Source organism: Aquarana catesbeiana, linkage group LG06 (assembly GCF_042186555.1).
Source record: "Aquarana catesbeiana isolate 2022-GZ linkage group LG06, ASM4218655v1, whole genome shotgun sequence".
NCBI classification, from domain to species: domain Eukaryota; kingdom Metazoa; phylum Chordata; class Amphibia; order Anura; family Ranidae; genus Aquarana; species Aquarana catesbeiana.
In genome coordinates, this window is record NC_133329.1 from 394,878,692 (window position 1) to 394,903,411 (window position 24,720).

A 24,720-nucleotide genomic window follows, 5' to 3' on the forward strand; every position below is an offset into this window, starting at 1 on the left:
CCACATCTGTATGCAATTAAATTTACAGAAAAGATGGAGAGCCAAACGGCTCTAAATCGGACTTTACAGGCAAGATGGACGAGAGTATAGTAAATTTTACGTTATTAACAGTGAATCATTACAAACAAGTCAAGTAGAAAAAGATTTAAAACCATGCAATCAACACATAATAATCATAAACGTATGACGTGAACAAAAGGTTGACACCAAATGGACAGCAGTGAGCCCGTGTGTGTCAACACGTTTCGCTAATTTGCTTCATCAGGACAGATCTCCATGTGGGGATAGTCCTGTGCTGACAAGGTAGTTGTGTGTTTGTGTGTGTGTTATATGTATGTCTTCTGGATATGGCAGCGGCTAATGCTTTTATCACATGTTATTGTTATACAATGTCTAATTGATGTGTTTTATCATAGATAGTGAGACCTGTTCCTTCCAACAACCGCCAAGTATGTCCTGATGAAGTAAATTAGCGAAACGCGTTGATGTACAGGGGATCACCGCTGTCCATTTGGTATCAACCTTTTGTTCACGCCATACCTTTACGATTATTTTGTGTTGATTGTATGTTTTTCATTCTTTTTCTACTTGACTTGTTTGTAATGATCCACTGTTAATAAAGTAAAATTTATCATACTCTCGTCCATCTTGCCTGAAAAGTCCGATTTAGAGCCGTTTGGCTCTGCATCTTTTCTGTAAATTCAATTCCGTACGGATGTGGCCTTAGGAGTGTTATTCCAATTTTTGCAATAATAAATCCTGGGTAATGCACTAGGCGTGTGTGCCCTCTGTGTGTTCTTTTTCTTCTGTACAAAGTGCAGAACCTAGGGGGGCGTGTCCAAGATGGCTACCTGAGCGGCCGCATATCCCAGAGCTCTGCTGGCAAAACGTACTTTCATCCTCCTTCTGGGCGCCATTATCGTCTGCAGTTTGGGGATTATACCCGGATGAGACGCCGCTCCTGCAGGACAGCTGCTGGCAGGGGGAAAAAGCTCAGATTCCCGCCGCTTGAGGAGGTACGGACTCGGTCTCCCCCACCCCGGACGGGGGGAACACCGCGCCACGAGGAAGTCCAACATGGCGTCACAGATGAAGCCACCAGCTTCTCCTCATCCAACTTTTGTTGCCGACTTAGCGATTGCCCTGTGTCAAGCCACGCTCACTGCAAAGATTGAAGTAGTGCAGCTTTATATGGGCATAATGCGGCAGGATGTGGACAAACGCCGGTCTCGTGTAACAGAGACACAGCAGCGGGTAAGCCTCGCGGCGGACACCGTCGCTGAGCACTCTTCTGCCCTCTGCAGCCTGCAGACCAAACTGAAAGCCCTGGAATACAAAGTGGATGATGCAGAAAACCACAGTAGGAGAAATAATCTCCTTATTGTGGGGTTGGCCTGAGGGAGTGGAGGGCACTAATCCTGCAGTGTCTGTGGGAGATGTGCTGCGTACCCTGCTGCCAAATGCTCAATTTTCTCCCTATTATACCGTAGAAAGAGCAAATCATGTTTCACCCAGGCCTGGGTCCCCCCCGTGTAACTTAATCTTGCGTCTTCTTAACTTCCAGGGAAAAATAAAAACAAGGAGTCCCCTGAATGGCACCAGTGCTGAGCAGGTGCCCTCCCCCCCTTCTTTGGCTACTATGCAGTAGGGCAGCTGCTCAGCACAGGGCCCAGAAAACCATAATGATTGGGAGCCCATGTTTTGTGGGCAGCTATGCAAGAAAGCCTGTAAAAGCCAATGACAAGCAAACAGGAACCACAGCTGTCTGCTGCTGTAAGTATGTATCAGCGCATTGAATGGTTACAGATCATCTGGTCATTGATGTGTACAGGCTTTCGGATTGCAGCTGTCCACAAACACCTGGGCCCCCAGCCGCAAATATCTGACGCACCATGGCTGATCTGGCCGTGTAAATGAGGCTTTAATTGTTTAACCATACAGACACATAAGAAAGCAAACTCATAGGGGTGTATGTATAAAAATATTTGTACAGCAATTTTCCCACTGAAAGTGTATATACAGTGCATCCGGAAAGTATTCACAGCGCTTCACTTTTTTCACATTTTGTTATGTTAATAGCTATATTCCAAAACTGATTAAATTCATTATTTCACTCAAAATTCTACAAATAATACCCCATAATGACAACGTGAAAGAAGAAAAAAAAAAAGGAAAAAAATCCCATATACATAAGTATTCACAGCCTTTGCTCAATACTTTGGTGAAGCACCTTTGACACCAATTACAGCCTCAAGTCTTTTTGATTATGATGCTACAAGATTGGAACTCATATTTTTGGGCAGGTTCTCCCATTCTTCTTTGCAGGACCTTTCAAGCTCCATCAGGTTGGATGGGGAGCGTCGGTGCACAGCCATTTTCAGATCTCTCCAATCATGTCCAATAAACTGAATTTACCACAGGTGGACTCCAAGTTGGATTGTCCAAGTTGTAGAAACATCTTAAAGTGGAGTTCCACCCAAAAATGGAACTTCCACTTTTTGGATTCCTCCCCCCTCCTCCGGTGTCACAATTGGCACCTTTCAGGGGGGAGGAGGGAGCAGATACCTGTCTAATACAGGTATTTGCTCCCACTTCCTGGCATAGATCACCGCGGCGCTTGCGGTGACCTACGCCACTTCCGGCGCCTAAACTCCCCTCCACCGCTGTATTCTGTGAGACACAGAACACAGCAGGGACCAGAGAGGACGGGCAGCGCGACTCGCGCATGCGCAGTAGGGAACCAGGAAGTGAAGCCGCACAGCTTCACTTCCTTATTCCCTTACCGAGGATGGTGGCGGCAGCAGCCAAGAGCTGAAGGACGGATCGGCTTCGGCTGCCGACATCGCGGGCTCCCTGGACAGGTAAGTGTCCATATATTAAAAGTCAGCAGCTGCAGTATTTGTAGCTGCTGGCTTTTAATATTTTTTTTTCAGCGGAGCTCCGCTTTAAGGATGATCAGTGGAAACAGGATGAGCTCAATTTCGAGTGTCATGGCAAAGGCTGTGAATACTTATGTACATGGGATTTTTTTTTTTTCGTTTTTTTTTTTTTTTTTAAACAAATTTGCAAAGATTTCGACCAAGCTTCTTTCACGTTGTCATTGTGGGGTATTGTTTATTAAAGTTTGCGGAAAATAAGGAATTTAATACATTTTGGAATAAGGCTGTAACATAACAAAAATGTGGAAAAAGTGAAGCACTGAATACTTTCCAGATGCACTGTACATTTTGTGCAAAAGGGACAAAATAAATGGTATTAGGCATTTGCTATGCTGGTTGAACGTTTTTCATCAATTTAAAACAGGAAAAATACCACACTCGGCCACTAGTTAGCGCTAAGTATCATAGGAATTGATGTCAGTACATATCAGTCTAGTAGAGTGGGTGTTCCTAGGAAGAACTAACACTGAACTAGACCTGTGCACTGCCAAAAAATGTGTTAGTTTTCGTTTCATTCATTTTTTGTTTTTTTTTGTTTTTCAGGTCATTCATTATGATCGCAATTCGTAAATTCGTATATTCATAAATTCAAAAATTCATAAATTCGTGCATTCGTAAATTAGAAAATTCAGAAATCTGAAATAGTAACTAACTATTAAATTATAGGTATTGTAATTTCCTTTTAAATTTGGCGGTTTGTGAACGTAACAAATACAAATTTATCCGAAGTTACGAATTATCCGAAATAACGAATGCTGCATCTAAACAAATGGAACGGAACAAATTAATAATAATAAAACGTTTTTATAACTATTGTTATTAATTATTAATTCATTACGTTCCATACGTTTGGATACGGCATTCATTATTTCGCATAATTCGTAAATTCGGATAAATTCGTATTTGTTACGTTCACAAAACAGCCAAATTTAAAAGGAAATTACAATACCTATAATTTAATGGTGAGTAATCATTAAGTTATTATTAGCTATTATTATTTTAGATTTCCGAATTTACAAATTCACTAATTTACGAATGTACGAATTTACGCATTTATGAATGTACGAATGTATAAATTTACAAATTTTTCGAATATTCAAATTTATGAATTTTCGGAAAAATTCGTTAAACGGGTTTTCGTTAATACGGATATTTCCGAATTAACGAATTTGGAACGAAAGGAATTGCACATGTCTACACTGAACCTTTAGGACTGAAATCCAATGAATGAAGAGGGGTGGACCAGGAACATTCAGGATGGAAAGGAAAGCAATAGATGACACTGGACATCCTCCAGCCAGGAAATGAGACGGCCTCCATCTTACTTGCTGCAGCTTTTAATGCACATTGTGAGAAGTTTACAGTGTTCAGTAAAATCGGAGTAAACATTTTCCGTCCAGGAGAGGAGCCGGTACAACTGTGCAAGACTGAAGGGGAGGCTGGAGGTCAGATTTTAAGTAAACTTCATCAATTGTCACTTGTGATTGTCATCATTTCTATAAAGCAGCATGTGAAACGGCTTAAATATTAAGCTCCATAAATTACAGTGGGATAACCTTTGATACAAAGTGACAATAAAGAGGAAAGAAAGAGAAGTCGTTTAGGTCGGCTTTATTTATTTATTTAAACACAGCATATTGGCACCTTACATTACAGAGTGACATTCATTAATTTAATAATCAGAAATTACAACTTTAGGTTTGTAGAGCGGAGGTCTCGTGAGGACATAAAACAGTCACCAAATTCTCATATTCTAATAACTACGGACATGGGATTATTTTTACCTTCATTGTATCCTTTGTTTGAGATTGTCCAACTATTCACTATAAAATTACATATATACACAGGAACCCACACACACACCTTCCATCTAACTGCATCACTCAGATCCTCCTGTTTCAGATGATATATTTTACAGAAAAAAAAAATGATATTATATAAAATGTACTGAACTTATTCTCTCTGGAGAAGAGACGCTTGAGAGGGGATATGATTTCAATTTACAAATACCGTACTGGTGACCCCACAATAGGGATAAAACTTTTTCGCAGAAGAGAGTTTAATAAGACTCGTGGCCACTCATTACAATTAGAAGAAAAGAGGTTTAACCTTAAACTACGTAGAGGGTTCTTTACTGTAAGAGCGGCAAGGATGTGGAATTCCCTTCCACAGGCGGTGGTCTCAGCGGGGAGCATTGATAGCTTCAAGACTAAACTATTAGATAATCACCTGAATGACTGCAACATACAGGGATATACAATGTAATACTGACATATAATCACACACATAGGTTGGACTTGATGGACTTGTGTCTTTTTTCAACCTCACCTACTATGTAACTATGTACTTTTTATCTTTCAAAAAAAAAGTGTTCCCCAGCGCTAAACCTTTCATCCAAATTCTAAATTGCTGCATTTGTACATTTTAAGAGCCAATATAAAGGAATAGTCGTGATTAAAAAAAAAGTCCTTGTGGATTTAATTAACCTTTTTTTTTTTTGTGAATTTTCCTTTAAGGGGGTGTGGCAGGGGGCGTGTCCTATGCCTACATACATTTGTTAGTAGGTGTCCCTCATTCCCATTTCAAAATGTTGGGAGATATGGAATAATAATGAGGTCGAGGTTGAGCAGTGAAATCGGCCTATAACTCTCACATGAAGTTGGATCTTTGCCCTCTTTCGGAATCACTGATATGTGAGCTTGCAGGGTGTCTACAGCGAAGGATGAGGTGGATCCCACCGTGTTGAACAGTTTAACCATAAATGGGCCGAGGGAGGGTAAAAGGGCTTTATAATATTGAATTTGTTAGTAGGTGTCCCTCATTCTCATCTCAAAATGTTGGGAGGTATGTAGTTACATAGTAGGTGAGGTTGAAAAAAAAAAAAGACACAAGTCCATCAAGTCTTAATGCAGCAACGCATGCCATATTCTGTACTGAGCTTTGCGGTAACGCACGAGTTACCAAAACGCGAAAGTGTATGTGGGTTCTTAAAGTGTTACTTAACCTAGGAGCCTGCATTCACTATATCTGTTCTAGCACAGAACATGGAAATGCAATTATTTAAGTAAATAAATACCTTTTCTCATCAGCAGTAGATATCAGTCTTGTGACTTCTATTAGTGTCTGGTTAAAGCTTGTAGGAAGAGTTTTCATTCTTCTCTGTGTGTCCTATGGGGCTGCATCTGACTTTATCTGAACAGTGCTGATTGGCCCTGTGCTGATCCCATTCACCCTCCCAAGAAAAAAAAAAAAAGAACAAACAAAAACTCTAGCAATACACACCGAACTGAGCATGTGCAGCTTGTCCCCAAGGCTCTGTTCTATCAGCAGATGGATTGGGGACTGTGGAAGGAGGAGGATCAGAGATCAGGATCAAACAGCCTTTTAAATAAATAAAACTCTAGCAATACACACCAAACTGAGCATGTGCAGCCTGACTCCACAAACTCTGTCTTAGCCGGACCTGTTTTGGGGGCAGTGGAAGAAAGGGAGGATCTGTGCATACAGGATCAAACAGCCTTTTTTACAACAATGTGGAGGAATAACCCCTTAGGCTCCACAGTGAGTATAACAAGCATGCTTTACTGCATATACAGACTGATTTTACGGTTGTGGGTTTAGTAACACTTTAAGCAAGTTCACCTCTGCAACATCACAAGCCACGGCATGCTCGAGTTGGCACTGCCAGCGCTTCTTAGAGTTCCTTATTAAAAATTTTGGATACTTTAGTAGCAAATATATAGGTTATGAATAAATGGCCATATTTTCGGAAGCTTTAAGATCCAAGTTGTAAGTTTACCAATAAATATCACAGCACATCACATACACACGTAAGCAAAGATTTAAAAAATATATATATACACCAATTTTTACCTCTTAACACAAAGAAAAAAAAAGAATACTGAACCAAGGAAGGTAACCAATCCGCTTTTAGTTTACAGTAGTCAGCGCCATTAAAAGATAAACACCGATTGGTTACTGAACGTTCACATTATCATTCTTTATTGCCATACTAATGCCTAATTGTTCTATGTCTATGTCCTCATTCCAGCTATGCCTGGAAAAAGAGGGAAATGTCCATCTAAATTAAACAGCAATCATTAAGCCCAATAGAGGCCAAAACATACATGTACTGTACATCCTATACTAAAAGAGTACCTGTCACACACAATGGAAGCAGAGTTTGTAGGTTGAGGTAATATCCATGAGTCCAGGGTATCAGACTTTTCACCAACAACAATGAATATAACCGAGGCACTTCATAAACTTGTACAGGTTGCAAAAGTTCTCTACAAACTTCATGGGTACCAACAACTTGTAGAATACTTGATGATATTGGCACTGGAAGGGACATCACAGTCTTTGTTCTTCTTGGTAGAATGCCCCAAAAACTGCCTGGAAAGGGAATCGCTGTCTTTGTTCTTGGTAAAAGCACCCAACACAAGTGCAGATTGTAGATCTAAAATTATTTAAAGACCCCCCCCCCCCCCCCAGATCAGCCATGCAAAGTTGAGCGAGGTCGCCATTTTGGAGGCCAAACTAAACCAATGTCATAAGACCGGTGCTCATGTACAGTCTCTACTGTGGTAGGTATATATCCTGCAAGGAAGAGTCACAAAGACCTTATTGCCATCCATTAGAGTTTCACAATTCTTGTGTCAGCATCCTATAAATTATTCTGCATCATAAATTTAACACAAAAATGTTAGGAATGGAATGCCTGAGAATATTTACATCTCTAGAATATACATACATGTTCTCAAATATACAGAAAGTTGAGAACCTTTTCCATTGCAGTTAAAACACGTCCTTCAAAATGTAATAACACTGGAAATAGAGTTTGCTACCGATGCTCTAAGGTGCTATTACTGTTAACAGTATAAACCCATTAGAGTTCACCAAGATCATATGTGCGTCAGTGAAATCAAAGCAACAGAGGGAAGGAGAAAGAAACAGAAAAGGGGAAGGGGAAAAAAAGAATGCGGCGTAAAGGAGGAGAGGGGGTAAAAGGAAAAAAAGAAGAGTATTGGGGGGGGGGGGGGGGTAAGAACCTCCTTCTTATGCCCCGTACACACGATCGGAAATTCGGCCAGCAAAAGACCGATGAGAGCTTTTGGTTGGAAAATGTGTGTATGCTCCATCGGACTTTTGCTGGTGGAATTCTAGCCAGCAAAAGATTGGGAGCATGTTCTCAATTTTTTAGGTCGGGAAAAGTTTCTATCTCAAAATGCGATCGTCTGTACAAATTCCGACGCACAAAATTCTTACGCATGCTCGGAAGCATTGAACTTCATTTTCTCGTTTCTTGGAGGTCGAAAGTTCAGAGAACTTGTGTGACCGTGTGTATGCAAGGCAAGCTTGAGCAGAAAAATCCTCTCGTGTGTATGGGGCCTTATTCTTCCTCCAGGTGTGCAAGAAGGGGGAGGGGGAGAAGAAGGAAAAAGGGAAGGGGGGGGGGGGCAGGGAGGAAAAAAAAAGGGTGGGGGAAGGAAAAAAGGGGGGTGTGAGAAGAAGGAAAAAGGGAGGGGAAAGCAGAAAAAGGGGGGGAGGGGGAAGGAAAAAAGGGGGGTGGGAGAAGAAGGGAAAAAAAAGTGTGAGAAGAAGGAAAAAGGGAGGGGGAAGGAAAAAAGGGGGATGGGAGAAGAAGGAAAAAAAAAAAAGTGTGAGAAGAAGGAAAAAGGGAGGGGGAAGAAGAAAAAGGGGGGGTGGGAGAAGGAAAAAAGGGGGGTAGGAGAAGAAAAAAAAGGCGGGGGGGAAGAAAAAAAGGCGGGGGGGAAGAAAAAAAGGCGGGCGGGGAGAAGAAAAAAAGGCGGGGGGGAGAAGAAAAAAAGGCGGGGGGGAGAAGAAAAAAAGGCGGGGGGGAGAAGAAAAAAAGGCGGGGGGGAGAAGAAAAAAGGCGGGGGGGGGGAGAAAAAAAGGCGGGGGGGGGAGAAAAAAAGGCGGGGGGGGGGGAAGAAAAAAAGGCGGGGGGGGGAGAAAAAAAGGGTGGGATGCAAGGGGGAGAAGAAGTAAGGAGGGTGGGAAAGCAAGGGGGAGTAGGAAAAAGAGGGAGGAGGGAGCAGGAGTGGGGTAAGGGGGAGAAGAAGTAAGGAGAGAAGGAGTAAGGGGGGGTTGGTAAATTGGACAGGGGAGTAAAGTAGTAATGAGGAGAAGGAGCAAGAGGGAGAAAGAGTAGGAAAAAGTGTCTGTGTAGTAAGGGGGTGAAGGAAAAAAGGGGGGAAAGGAGTAAGGGAGGGTAGATGTATGGGAGGGGAGAGAATAGGAGGCAAAGTAGTGGGGGGGAGGGAGAGTAAGGAGAGTACTAGTAATGAGGGGTGGGGTGGGGGGGGGGGGAGTAAAGGAGTAAGGGGGAGAAGGACTTTAGGGAGGGGGAGAGTAAGGGGGAGAAATAGAAAAAGAAGAAAAGAGTGAGAAAGATACAATGAAAGATAAGAAAAAAGTGAAATTGGAAAAAAGAATCTGAAAAGGGAAGAGGGAGATAAGGGGAGAAAGGAGTAAGGAAGAGAGGGGGGAGGGGAGGGGGGGGGGTAAAGTAGAAAGAGAGAAGAAAAGATGTAAGACAGGGGAAAACAAGTTGTACAGATGGAGAAAAAGAGGGAGACAGAAAGGGGAGAAATGAGAAGAAAAAGTAAGGTAAAGGATAGGGGGAGATAGAAAGAGGAAGGGAAGAGAATGAAGGGCAGTAAATGGTAAAGAAATAGAAGTGGGAAGGGGGAGAGGGAGAATATGAATATATGGGGTAAGATGGGTAAGGGGGCAGAAAGAAAAGGGAGGAAGAAAAGGGAGGAAAAAAGAAAATATCAGACAGACTGATTGTGGTAAGAGGACATGAGAGGGTAGTTTTTAGGGGGTTCACAGAAAGGAGGGTTTAAAAATTGCCAAAAGATATCAAGTAGAGAAAATAGGAAGGGGGGAGGAGACATAAAAATGATGAACTTGATGAAATTTCCCAGAATCCTCCCATTAGTGTTCACACCAGTGAATCAGTCCCCAGTGTTATATAATGGTAGATTTGTTTCTTGCAGTGACCCCCCCCCCCCCCCCCCCCCCCACTATATAGTGTTCCAGCAGGTTTCCAAAACATTAGTGCAAGTGTCATTGATTGGGAAAATAATTGGGGTGTCATTCTGTACAGGTGATTATAGTGTTCTCCCGGGCGGGTTCCAGTGTACTCAGATTATATTTCTGTAGCAGAACACAGAGGAAGGATTTCACAGCACACCAATGGATGGAGAGGACATCACACATTCGGGATCAGGACAGGTGCTTGGCGGTGAGGGGGTGTTTGGGGAGAGTCGTTCTGCACAGCCGTCTTATCCTGTAGGTGGGGAAACTATCTTTCCTTGAAAAGATCTTTCCTCCGTCGGACCTCTTCTAACACTCGAGCACGAAAATGACTCCATTCCTCGTCCTCCCCTCGCTGGAGGTCCAGCGCCATGTGCAAGTCTCTACAATGCGTCCGCAGGAATGGATTGTACTCCTTCTCTTCACCTATTGTGGATGGGCACTGCAAAGAGAAAAATAAAGTCCTTTAATAACTAGACTAGGGCTAACATGAGGCAAACAGCAAGGTGCAAAGGTTAGTAAACTCTAGCAGCCAATCAGAATTCATCTTTCTTTGTCCTGGCTTATCTAAACCAATGAAAGACGAAACTTGAGTTTACTACTGGTTACCATATGTGCTACTTCATTAAAGAAAAACAAAAAAAAAGTGGTTTTAGGCAATTTTATAGCACTCTCAATTTACGCAGCATTTTACATTTGTATTGTAAATTTGTATTTGGTTTTAAACTGATGATATATCAGATATATAAAAACACACACATGGAGGTTGATTTACTAAAAGGCAAATATACTGTACAAGAACCCCCACACCTACTGCATATAAGCACCTGTTATATTTTTATTCCATTTCCCTTCCCCCAATAAGTAGCAAAGGAACTTATTTTGTATATGCGAATTAATACCAAGTTAAAAAAATAAATGCTGCAGTTTTCATCCTGCTGCTTTCCATCTGTCATTTCACTGTAGCTAAGTGAAAGCAGAATGTATTTCTCTATAAGAAAAAAAACAAAAAACCACCACCTTTGGCAGGAAAAGATGGAATAGGACGCCACACCACCTTGTCGTGGGGAAGAATTCGGTATGGTTCCCTACATGAAAGGGCCACCAATTCCAACACCCTTCTAGCCGAGGTGATGGACATCAGGAAGGTTATCTTGCATGACAGCAAGACTAATGGAATTTTCTTGATATACTCAAATGGTTGTTTCTGTAACACAGACAGCACCAAAATTAAAGTCCCAAGGACACATAGGTGACCTAATGGGGGGGGCAGCAAACAAGTTGCCCTCTGCATAAGAGGTTCGGACCAGTGAATGGGAGGCTAAAGGCCTCTGGAAGAATACTGACAGGGCGAAATCTGACCTCTGGTTGTACTCAAAGCCAATCTGATTTCCACAGCCGACTGTAGAAAAGAGAATTCTCCCAATCACGTATTTCCGAGAAGGCCATTTTCTGGCTTCACACCAAGCAATTTAGGTCTTCCAGACCTTATGATAGATCTTTCTAGTGACCGCTTTCCTAGCATTCACTAGGGTAGACACCACTGGTCCCGAGATACCAAGATCCTTCGGCACCCTGGCTTCAATAGCCATGCCATCAATTTTAGAGACTGTAAATTGGGATGGAATATAGGACCTTGAGACAGTAGATCGAGGTGGCGCGGAAACGTCCATGGCCCGTCTATTGCCAATCTCACAATCTCCGGGAACCCGGGCCTTCTGGGCCAGGCTGGTGCCACCAGAATGACTGGAACCCCCTCTTTCCGAATCCTGCGCAACAAATGTGGAAGGAAAGGGATCGGGGGGGGGGGGGGAGCATAAACCAGGGAGTACCGTCTCCATGGAACTACTAGAGCATCTGCTCTGATTGCCAGGGGATCCCATGTTCGAGACACAAACTGATGTAGCTTGTTGGCCTGGATGCCAATAGCTCAACATCTGGCCATCCCCAGCACTGGCAACTTTCCTGGAACACCTGCGGGTGTAGGGACCATTCCCCCGGGGCAGATCTGCTGGTGGCTGAGATAATCTGCCTTCCAGTTATCTAACCCTGTGATATGGACCACCGATAGAACTGGCACATGTCCCTCTGCCCAGGCTAGTATGTGGCCTCTTTCTGAGCTAAACGGCTCCTGGTACCACCCTGGTGGTTGATATAGGCCACTGCAGTGGCAGTGTTGGAGTGAACTCTAATGGGACAGTCCTGAAGCTCCACCGTCCAGGACCGTAGGGCCATACGTACCACCCGTAACTCCAGGATATTGATGGGCAGGCTCTGTTCTGATCTTGACCATCGCCCCTGAACTGTGAGCCCCTCTAGGGTCGCTCCCCAGCCTGAGAGACTGGCGTCTGGTCAGTACTCTCCAAAATGCGCGCCCGAGGAGATAAGATCATGGAGTAATCCAGGGCTTGCCCGCTCCTGTTCCAAGCCGACAAGATGTCTTGTTGTATAGGCCTGGAATGGAACTGGGCATAGGGCACTGCCTCGAAGGACACCATCCTTCCTAGAAGACTCATACAGAGCCGAATGGAGGGTTGTCTGGTGCCCCTTATCTGAGGCACCTGATCCTTCAGGGCACAGATCCTTACGGGTTGCAAAAATACCCTTGCCTGGACCATATCTAGGATCAGACCTTAATACTTCAGACTTTGAGCTGGTCTCAAGGCTGACGTTTTGGTATTTATGACCCAGCCCAGGCTTTCTAAATACCGCACTGTGCAGGCTATGCTCTGTTCTAGAGCCTGTGATCTCTGAGCAGGAGGTCGTCCAAATATCTGAGCACCAAGATTCCCAGAGCCCTTAGGAGTGCTAGGACCTTTGTAAACACCCGGTATGCTGTGGCAAGCCCGAAGGGCAGAGCCACAAACTGGAAATCCTCTACTGCAAATCGCAGGAACCTCTGATGAGGTTGAAAGATGGGTACAAGTAAATATGCTTCCTTGATATCTCTGGAGGCTAAGAAGTCTCCCATTTGGAACGAGGCTACTACTGAGCGGACGGACTCCATCTGAAAGGACTGGATTAATAGATGCTGGTTCAGGGATCTTATTTCCAAAATGGGCCTTGTGTCCCCGTTTGGTTTTTGAACCGTGAACAGGTTCGAATAAAACCCTGCGCCCCTTTCGGATACAGGAACCTGTATAATCACACCCTGATGCACTAAATCATCTAGTGCCTAAAATAATTCCAACTTGTACCCGCGGGATACTGTCGGTGTGACCCACTTGTCCTGAACCACTGTTCTCCAAATGTCAGCAAAGTGCAGCAGCCTTCCTCCCCACCCAATAGAGTGGGGGCGTCCCTTAAAAAGAGGGCTTAGTGATAGGTTTAGAAGAGTTTTGGAACCAGGGTTTCTTCTGGCCCTGCGGCTTGCCCTGCGGCTTGCCCCTGGCTTTAGCACCCTGTTGGTGGCGGAACTGCCTTGGCGTCGACATCTGAGGAAGCGGTCCCTGAGGTTTTAAACGAGGGACGTCTGGTCCTTCTCTTCACAGGAGGGCTCTTCCCTCAGGGAAACATTTTGAATATATTTGTCCAGATCATCACAAAACAAAACGTTCCCCATGGAAGGGGAACCCTGCCAATAACTTCTTACAAAGGAAGCTCTGCTGACCAGTTCTTAAGCCACAAAAGTCTGCGCATGTGTACAGACAGGAGAGCCAATCATGTATTGAATCCTTCAAGACATCAACAGTAAAACACAGTGCTTCAAATAAATCTGCTCTGCTTTCAGCAGGATCATCCACTTGGTTAGGCCTGTCAGGCCGTCTGACCTGATTCTTTAAGGACTGGCAGACTCCAATTGCTGCGACAGCTGGCTGAATAGCTGAACTGGCCAAAGAAAAAGAAGCCTTTATTAGCATAGCTCCCAAATGTCCCCGATTTCGAGGGACTGTCCCTGATTTTGGAGCAATGTTCCACTGTTCCTCTTTCCCCCTCATTTGTCCCTCATTTTTGTCTGATCTATATAGTTGTATAAAAAATACACTTTTTATCTTTCAAAAAGTGTTTCCCAATGCTAAACCTTTCATCCAATTTCTAAATTGCTGCATTTGTACATTTTAAAAGCCAATAAAAAGGAATAGTAGTGGTAAAAAAAAAATGTCTTGTGGATTTGTTTAACCTTTTTTTTTTGGTTAATTCTCCTTTAAGGGTGTGTGGCAGGGGGTGTGTCCTATGCCTACATACATTTGTTAGTAGGTGTCCCTCATTCCCATCTCAAAATGTTGGGAGGTATGTTTATTAGTGTTTCCAGTTTCTCGTCAACAGGGTCCTTCAAGCCCTGTGCTTTATCTGCCGGACAAGTTAAGTTCTTATTTAAAGGAAGAGATTGCCACATCTACGACTGGCATGCTCCACTTCCTAAAGAACTTTTCCTCCATGGGGTATTAAAGGGAAAACCTCTTAGGAGGAACGAAAATCCTTTTAGGTGTTCCCAATCAGCATACACTGCCTGTTCCAAAAGTGGGTGCAAGGGGAAAGCCTGTGTGGCCTGAGGAGGCCTTAGGGACCCCCAAAGAGGACCAGGAGGGCTCAGAAAACTTTTCAGGAGGCAATTTAAAGTCAGAACGAACCATCTTGGTAAGAGTCTAGATCAAAAGCCTCTGCAACGGAGAGGCAGTAACCAACTGGACATCTTCTGGCCCAGATTGCTCAGAAAGTGTTGGGAAATCCAAAAACTTTTACCGTTGTCACCAGAACAAGGGATGGGGGTAAATTTTCGACATCAGTTCCAGTGGCAATTGCCTAAGAGGGACTTTAGCTTGTAGGACAGGAAATGAGGGGGGAGATGTCCCCAATGGGTGAAGACAGCCACAAAAATAATCTGAGAAAGCTTTTAGCTTCTTCCCTCCTCTTTCCTGAACTAAAAAGATTTTGGCCCAATAACTATTTTAGGATGATGAAAGGGCTTTTTTATGTTCTTTCATCTTCTCACCACATTTCTTTCTATGATTTCAGCCATTTTTATCCAGAAGGAGAATATTTTGGTTGTCCAACAAAAAGCCTAGCCTAATACGGTTCAGTGTGACTGGGTGATATGTCAGGGAAGTAGAGATGGACTTCTTGTCCAGAGTAGAAAAGGTGATGAAATGTACATAATACAGTAATAAGGAGTGTTGGCCACCAAAACTGAAATTCATCTATCAGCGATATAAAATATTTTACTAAGCTGGCAATCTAGGAGGGCTTTACTGATTCGGTTGGGAGAACTTTTGGATTCTTTTAGTCCCTCTTCACCATAACCTGTATGGTTATACCATCTTATTAAAATATTGCATTTGCTTCTCTAAAGCTAGCCAGGAGGAGTCATATTTTGGCCTGTCAAATGTACAACAGCCTTTCTCAACCTTTTTAACATGGAAGGACCCTTGAAATTTTCCTGGTCTCAGGGAACTCCTTTTAATATCTATACCTAAACTTCACAGTGCATTAGTGTGATGGTCACTGGGGAGAAAGCCTCCTTACAGATACCTAAAAAGACCAATGGTGTCATCTGGGAGGCAGAAATTGCTCAAGGAACCTCTAGCCATCTCTGGAGGAACACTGGCTAACAATGGCTGGTCTGGGTCTAAGCATTCAGATTAGATCTAACCAGGTAGACCTCTAGATTGCTTAGGTTCTAAGCCACCCTTTCTCAACCCTGATAAATAACTTTCCAGTCTCAGGGAACCTCTTCTACAAAAATACTATACAACTATACTACAACTCATGATACATTAGTGTGATGGTCGGTGGGAAGAATGCTCCTTACACCCGTGGTCATTGAGAAGAAGAAGAATTACCTCCTTACAGAAAACTTAAAAGATTATTATTGGTGTTGGTGGGAACTTATCTGAGAGGCAGAAAATGCTAATTGCTTAAGGAACTCCTAGCAACCTCTGGAGAAACCCTGGTCTAAGCAATCAGATTAGATCTAACCAGGTAGGCCAGGGGTCTCCAAACTTTCTAAACAAAGGGCCAGTTTATTGTATTTAATACTTTAGAGGGGCTGGACCGTGGTCATTGGGAATAGAAAATGTCCTATCAGTGGGAGTTAACAATTGCCCATATTTGGTAATAGGGGAATTATTACTGCCCCATTGCTGGCGTCAGTGGGAGGAATAGTGCCCCATCGCTGGTGTCAGTGGGAGGAAGTGCCCCAAGGTCTGGACAAAGGCAAGCAAAGAGCAGCATTCCGCCCCAGGGGGCAGTTTGGAGACCACTGAGGTAGACCTTTATTTTATGCAAGTTTTGGTAAATTTCATTAATAGGACAGACCACAGTCAAGACTGTATATGGCCTAACCTTCCTCCAAATCTTATCCTTTGGTCTTGTCACCACAATATATTTCCCTGATCCGGCCACCTACTCACCGAACACTTCTTCTCCAGCCTTTGCTGATTGACCCACTGGGTTTTCCGGTCACGCACAACGTTTTCAGGTTCCACCACTTCTGCAAATTTCAGGTTGTCCGCGGCATACTCATGTCCTGCATGGGAAGAGAGGTTAAAAAAAAAAAAAATGACCACCACTTACGAGTTCATAGGAAAAAATGGTCTACATGGCCTAAAGCAACCTCACATGCATCCGTATAGGTTCCAAGCTGCATCTGAAACATGATAACTGTGATCGGAGTGGCTGCTATAGGAAAATTACCTTTATTTCAAACATATGGGATACCTAAAGGATCAGCGCACATATAACTTATATTTAAGTGTTTAGTAGATGCTGGACAGTTGAGCCTCCTGACCATTTCTTCTGTCTCTTAGGGGCTACAATTGTAAGATTCCTGTACCCATTATGGGGGCGGGGGGGGGTTCGGTCTATCCTGTGCCGAGTTCCTGAATTTGCACAACTACTGTGCCCATTATGAGGGGTTCCCACCATCCCTGTGCCGAGTTCTTGGGTCTGTACGCCTGCTGTGACCATCATGAGAGGTTCTCAAGATTCCTGTGCTGAATTCCTAGGTCTACACTCCTGCTGTGCCCAATATAAGGGGTTCTTACTATCCCCACAATAAATGCCCAGTTATGCACACCTACTGTTCCCATCATGAAGGCTTCCCACCATCCCTACCGGAATCATTTTTTTGTTTACATTATAGAGAATTATCAGGAGGAGCTGGAACACACACAGATAGACGAGAACACCCACAACTCCCAGGTGGACAGATACAGATAGATTTGGGATTCGGGAATTATGGCTGGGAGATCTTGTTGGGGTATCCAAGACTTAAAAGAAGCCAAGGGCTGACTCAGCATACCAGGCTCCACCTACAACCAAAATATTATGTTTGGGTGTATCTGTCCTTTACGTCACAAAAGGTTTTATGGACACAAGTGTTTAAAAAGAAGAGAAGATCTCAATGCCAGTTTCATGCAATCAGATTCTATCCTTCTGATTTCCAGTTCTACATGAAAAAAGGACTATGAATCTCATTGGATGGTTATGGAAGGACCATCCCTTTTTCAATGGTCTCTGGTTTCTAATGCTCACAACTATCTACATCCAGATCTGGAATTAACACAGAATGGGTTTACTACAGATCAGTGCTCTCTGCATCAGTCAATATAAACTCAGTTTTACAGGATCTAAGTATATCTGAAGAACATGCAGCAGGGGCTTTCCACATAATGTTGTTTTTGTGAGTCTCTTTCAAAACATCTGGAGAATCTTAATACCGAAAGTACAGTATTGTATAAAGTATAGTGATACATCTGCGCAGGAAACTCAGATTACGGGTAATGATGTGTATATCAGCAACTTCACAATAACTACTTTTCTTACCAGTTCAAGACTTATTAGTAGGATAAGATAAAAGCTTACTCTATTCACCAAAAGATTCCTCTCTTAAACCGGTATAACAGTGGAACCTTATCTCTCAGGAATAATGTATTATTTACTTGTATTCTCTCCTGGTCAAAGCAGGAGAGTCAGGCTGGAAAGCCCCCCGACCATGGAGGCTGTCCAATCTCTTGGCTGATCAAAGGACTGATAACAGACACTCAAAAAATCTCATAATAAAATAGGGTTCTGTACGGTTACATGCATTAAAAGTACACACTTGTTAAATTACAGTTCATTATTCTCGAGTAGGTCAGGCAAAGTTTCATCTCACCATTTTTTAGCTCAAGCAGGGGACATGTTAGCATCCTTTGGTGCATTGTAACCCTGGACTGACAAGTCTGCTCTGACAGGGAGCAAATCCAACTAAATAACAGCACAAACACCTATCACTGAAACAGAAGATTGCACTACGATAAATTAGGAAGTTAGAATCATGTAACAGGAGGTGGTTTCAGTGCAGTGCTCTCTACCTGAGCCCACAGCAGCCCACCCCAGCTGTGATGGAGCAGGAGAGAGAAGTTACACAGCAGAAGGTTATGTGGCATCTTGAACCCACTGCAGTCTAACCCACTTGCACACTGAGGCATGAGAGGGCGGTTACATGGCACAGACATGTGCCCAGCCTGCAGCCCTCTGGACCCCTATATACACTAATCTACGTTTCCCTAGTGCCCCGTTCTAGCAATGGTCTCTAGTAGGCCCGTGTAGTGCATCTCCAGTCTTCTGCAGTATGTCCGAAATCTCTCACTCTCTCTTATCATGCCTATAGTCTCCCAAAGTCTCTGACCATCTCTTGTGCCACGCCCCCAGTCTCTGACCATCTCTTGTGCCACGCCCCCAGTCTCCGACCATCTCTTGTGCCACGCCCCCAGTCTCTGACCATCTCTTATGCCACGCCCCCAGTCTCTGACCACCTCTTATGCCACGCCCCCAGTCTCTGACCATCTCTTGTGCCACGCCCCCAGTCTCTGACCATCTCTTGTGCCACGCCCCCAGTCTCTGACCACCTCTTGTGCCACGCCCCCAGTCTCTGACCACCTCTTGTGCCACACCCCCAGTCTCTGACCAGCTCTTGTGCCACACCCCCAGTCTCTGACCACCTCTTGTGCCATGCCCCCAGTCTCTGACCACCTCTTGTGCCACAGCCTCAGTCTCTGACCATCTCTTGTGCCACAGCCTTAGTCTCTGACCATCTCTTGTGCCACGCTCCCAGTCTCTGACCACCTCTTGTGCCATGCCCCCAGTCTCTGACCACCTCTTGTGCCATGCCCCCAGTCTCTGACCACCTCTTGTGCCATGCCCCCCAGTCATGCCTATAGTCTGATCATCTCCTGTGTTATGTCTGCAGCCTCTGACCATCTCTTGTATCATGCCCATGGTCTTTGACTATACCCTGTTGTGTGCCTGCTGTCTGAGACTCAATATTCACTTAAGTGTATGTGCAGCCCTTTCGTGATGGTGGGGGCCACACCTAAGGCCCCCCCATATCAAGAGAGTTGACCACCACTGGACAGAGGCTTCAGCCTTGCCCAGAAGTCAGTGTAAAGCCTGCTTAATGCGGCCATAATGCTTAAGCGAATATTTGACTTTTACATTCATTAGGGATGGTGCCAATTAAATCCATGTCGGAGATAAACTTAGTCAAAGATTATTAACTGAGTATGCTTTGCCAAGAAAGACATCTGCCTCTTATAAGCGACTTAAGAAAAGAGACAAATGTTACTCATCAGCAATAGCATGAGCCAGTGTGCAACGTGCTTCATGGTAACATGGATTAAAAAAATAGGCAGAGAGACCTATGGGTTGTGATGATGTGAACCAAAAGGAAAAATAGAAAGCAGCTTTAGAGATTCAAGGGAGAGCACATGAGTGGGAAGTCTCATCATAACACCAGAAAAGATCCCCCTTCCCTCCTCCTTACTCAAAATTGTGCTCTATGCAATTGTACTGCTCTGTAGAGGCCCACATGTTCCCTATAGGGGTATGGGACTTTTGGGAACAATGGAAGGAATGGTCTGTCTTGGTCAGTTAGCCTGAATACCCGGAGCTGGGTACAGCAGTACATTAACCTTAGCTAAAAGCAACCTTTCCAGTTTTATTTCCCGGAGTTCTCTTTTAAAGAGACCCTGCAAGAGAAGACATCTTAATACCATACTTGGCTCTCTGGCAGCCCACATGTCCGTCCTCTTCTTCGTTTCAGTACTGAGCCTTCGTCAACAGCTCAAGGAACCCCTGCTAAAAATTTCTGTACCTACAGCTTACTGAATATTAGCCAGTGGAAGATTGTTTCTTACATTGGTGGTCATTTGGAAGAATCCCCTCTTTAATGATATCTAAAAAAAATCTTTGTTGTCAGTGGTTACTTGAAAGGCAGAAGTTGCCCATTGCTCAAGGAACCCCTAGCAACCTCTTAAGGAACCCTGGTTGAGAAAGGCTTTTCTGTGATATTCAAAAAATCTGGGGAGTGTTGGATGCTGGTGTCCAGGGCCGTCTTTAATATTGATTGGACCTGGCCCTTCCTAATCCACTTATCAACTATTTGCGGGCAGTGCATGCTAAAGGGGAAGCTGCCTTGGGCCCCACAACGACTAGGCCCAGGGGCAGCCCCCTCTTTTGCCCTATGTTAAAGACGACCTTCCTGTGTCCCCCACCATGCATGTGCTGGAACCTTCCTTTAACCCCCAAGTCACTACAGGACTGAGCAGTGACATACGAGTCAAAGGATGAAACCATGACACGCTTTAAAATGGTGGGCGAGTTCCATTTATATTTAAATGCTTATGGTTGACTGGGATGTGCCTGCAAGTCCAACTCCAGCCCCCCAAAAATATCTTATTTTCAGTTTTGGATAGCATGGGGTAAGGGTTAGGGTCTCTGCTTGTTTTTTTAATATACAGTCATTGTCCCTGTTGGGGAACTTACTCCTTATTGACAGGCAGAGAGAGCTCCCCAACAGGATTACAGACAGTCACCCCTCTCTAGAGCTGGGAAATACAAAATGTTGCCGGTATCACCGGAACAGGAGGATAATGGGAATTCTCCAGTGGGAATCTCTGTTCCAGTTTGGGGTAGGAAACTACAGACATCAGTAAAAACATTTCTAATACTCCTCCCACTCTGTTAAAACTTAACCAATATTGTCCAGATCCATTCAATATGTGTATTCTTATTGAATCTTTGGTGTGCTTTGTGTATTTCTTCCAGATCTGTGCAGTAATCCAGTGTGAGACTTCCTGTAATAAAGACCGCTCACTGCTGCTCTCTCTCCTTGAGCAGGGTGACTGGTCTCGTCTCCGCCCCCTCCTGTAGTTTTCTGCAGGCAGCCTGTAGTGGGTGGGGCCTGCTGGGTCCCTCCCACAATCCTGCTCCTTGCACCGACTTTGTACAGCACAGTCAGGGGCGGACTGACCATTGAGCCACTCGGGCACTGCCCGAGGGCCCTGGGTCACTAGGGGGCCCCATCAGGGTTCCCAGCCTCAGTAAAACCAGGGACAGTATGTATAAATCTGTGGTTTTTTTTTACATCTGTCTGTGTATACTGTGTGATTGTATACTGTGTGGCCCCATAATCTCTGATTGCCTGGGGGCCCCATAATCTCCTATTGCCCAGGCGCAATACCTCCTCTATACAGTTGGTTTTGCACAGAGCAGCCCAGATCCTCCTCTTCTCGGGTCCCTCTTCGCTACTCCTAGCCCCTCCCTCTTTTGAGTGCCCCTCAGCCAGCAGCTTGGTATAGGGGGCACCCAAGCCGAGTCAGGGCTCTGTGTATCCATTCAGACATGGAGCCCAGACCTGGCCCCGCTCCCTCTCCCCTGATTGGCTAACTAACTTTGACTGAGCCAATGGCGCAGCTGCTCTGTCTCAGCCAATCAGGAGTGTCCTGGATGGCTGAGGGGATCATGGACATACCTGGAGAAGGAGATCAGGTAGGTAAATAGGGGGTCCTGGGGCAGCTGCTACACACGGAAGCTTTTTTATCTTAATGCATAAAATGCATTAAGATAAAAAAAACCTTCTGCCTTTACAACTCCTTTAAAAATATCTGGGGTTACAAAGGTATTTTGTGCACAAAAAGCAGGTTTACCTATATTGTAGCTATTAAGGAACTTGAACAGTGAAAATTTCTGCGCCTGGAGTCCAGCTATAAAGTGGCCCTGCCACCACAGGGTCAAATGCAAAATCTGCATGTAGCACCCTGATGGTTAGACAGGATTGCTAGTAAATTTACATGCCAGATATGTGCTGTGCTGCCCCGGGGCTGCTAGGCCTATCCTGGGGACATCTGGATGCTAGGCTGTCTGAGGGCCTAGCCAGAAGCAAGAGAGCAGAGTAGGGTTGGGATTGCGGCTTGCAGTCCAATCAGAAGTGACGGTCCTGCCGGCCGGAGAACCTGTCGTGGTCGAAAGTAGAGGGGAAGCTGTCGCTACTATGGAACCATCCACCGTATTACCAGGGACCACAGTGAGTACCTTAAGCAAGTACCGGAGCAGCATTCTCACCAACCGGGGACGGTGAAGAATTGGAAAACTTCAGCAGGTGTCAAGCCAGGGACCCAACCAGCGGAGGTGAAGCTTGCAGAGCAGCCTTGTGTGCCAAGCCAGGGACCGAGCAGGCCAGTGGGGTGAAGCTTGAGGAGTATCTGAGTGCCAAGTTAGGGACCCATCAGGGAGGAAGATACTGTGTGAGAAGATTGGAAGAGCTCGGAGGATCCAGTGGCAGTGGATCAGCAAGTTTAATGAGAGAGACTGGGAGCTCAGTTGAGTAAAGATCAACAAGAAGTGATTGTAGAGGAAGTACAGAAATTCGTTACAACTTGTGTTAGAAACAGTTATAAAATTGTTGCCATAGGAGACAGCGATCCTACACATGCAGATGTGGTGTCTTGCTTAATGCCTTTCCCTGCATTGCCGTCTACCTATAGAAGTCTCGGAGTCTGCTAATTCACATTGCAACTACTAAAAGGGTGTCCTGGCCCTAAACCTCTCTCCCACAGTTCTCACCAAGAGAAAATAAATCTCTTTGCATTCAAGAAGTGTCTGGCGCCCATGAATCTACCTTTAACTACACCCGCCATGCCTTTTAACCCACTCTACATAGGATGTCAGCTGTCCCTAACTCTGGAGGTAACCATTAGGCCTAAAGAGGCCCGGGGCCATGCTACATGCAAAAGTTGGATATATAACGTATTTTTCCAGTGGCCCATGTGCTAATATGTGGTTGCATTGCTGCAGTTTGACCACTGCAGGCATTGGGTGCAATTAATGCCTACTCCTCCTGCCAGCATTTATGTGTTGTAGGGACATATGAACCAGCTGGATGAGTGTTGAACACCTGCAACGGCCAAGGAGTAGCAACATACAGTGCCTTGCAAAAGTATTGACCCCCTTGGCTTTTTACCTATTTTGTTACATTACAGCCTATAGTTCAATGTTTTTTTTTAATCTGAATTATATATGATGGTTCAGAACACAATAGTCTAAGTTAGTGAAGTAAAATTAGAAAAATATATACATAAAACTTTTTTTCAGAAATAAAAAATGATAATTGGAATGTGCGTATGTATTCACCCCCTTTGTTATGAAGCCCATAAAAAGCTCTGGTGCAACCAATTACCTTCAGAAGTCACATAATTAGTGAAATGATGTCCACCTGTGTGCAATCTAAGTGTCACATGATCTGTCATTACATATACACACCTTTTTGAAAGGCCCCAGAGGCTGCAACACCTAAGCAAGAGGCACCACCAACCAAACACTGCCATGAAGACCAAGGAACTCTCCAAACAAGTAAGGGACAATGTTGTCGAGAAGTATAAGTCAGGGTTAGGTTATAAAAAAATATCTAAATATTTGATGATCCCTAGGAGCACCATCAAATCTATCATAACCAAATGGAAAGAACATGGCACAACAGCAAACCTGCCAAGAGACGGCCGCACACCAAAACTCACGGACCGGGCAAGGAGGGCATTAATCAGAGAGGAGCACAGAGACCTAAGGTAACCCAGGAGGAGCTGCAGAGTTCCACAGCAGAGACTGGAGTATCTGTACATAGGACGACAATAAGCCGTACGCTCCATAGAGTTGGGCTTTTTGGCAGAGTGGCCAGAAGAAAGCCATTACTTTCAGCAAAAAACAAAATGGCACGTTTTGAGTTTGCGAAAAGGCATGTGGGAGACTCCCAAAATGTATGGAGGAAGGTGCTCTGGTCTGATGAGACTAAAATTTAACTTTTTGGCCAAAGAAAACACTATATCTGGAGCAAACCCAACTCATCACCCAAAGAACACCATCTCCACTGTGAAACATGGTGGTGGCAGCATCATGCTGTGGGGACATTTTTCAGCAGTCGGGACTGGGAAACTGGTCAGAGTTGAGGGAAAGATGGATGGTGCTAAATACAGGGATATTCTTGAACAAAACCTGTATCACTCTGTGTGTGATTTGAGGCTAGGATGGAGGTTCACCTTCCAGCAGGACAATGACCCCAAACACACTGCTAAAGCAACACTTGAGTGGTTTAAAGGGAAACATGTAAATGTGTTGGAATGGCCTAGTCAAAGCCCAGACCTCAATCCAATAGAAAATCTGCGGTCAGGCTTAAAGATTGCTGTTCACAAGCGCAAACCATCCAACTTGAAGGAGCTGGAGCAGTTTTGCAAGGAGGAATGGGCAAAATTCCCAGTGGTAAGATGTGGCAAGCTCATAGGAGACTTATCCAAAGCGACTTGGAGCTGTGATAACCGCAAAAGGAGGCTCTACAAAGTATTGACTTTAGGGGGGTGAATAGTTATGCACATTGATTTTTTCTGTTATTTTGTCCTATTTTTTTTTTTTTTTTTATTGTGAAGCAAACCATTTTGGGCATGTTCTGTAAAAATAAATGATGCAA

General features: G+C 44.4%; 1 protein-coding gene across 1 annotated transcript in view; it reads right to left on the minus strand.

The window, feature by feature from the left end:
* Positions 1-9,978: 9,978 nt before the first annotated feature.
* Positions 9,979-24,720, minus strand: part of LOC141147221 (probable hydrolase PNKD) — a 149,653-nt gene continuing 134,911 nt past the window's right edge. The window contains exons 8-9 of the mRNA XM_073634383.1: positions 16,355-16,470; positions 9,979-10,446 (exon numbers count right to left, since the gene is read on the minus strand). Coding sequence (XP_073490484.1) covers positions 10,273-10,446; positions 16,355-16,470 — 290 coding nt within the window. The 3' untranslated portion in view covers positions 9,979-10,272. The remainder of the gene's footprint in view (positions 10,447-16,354; positions 16,471-24,720) is intronic.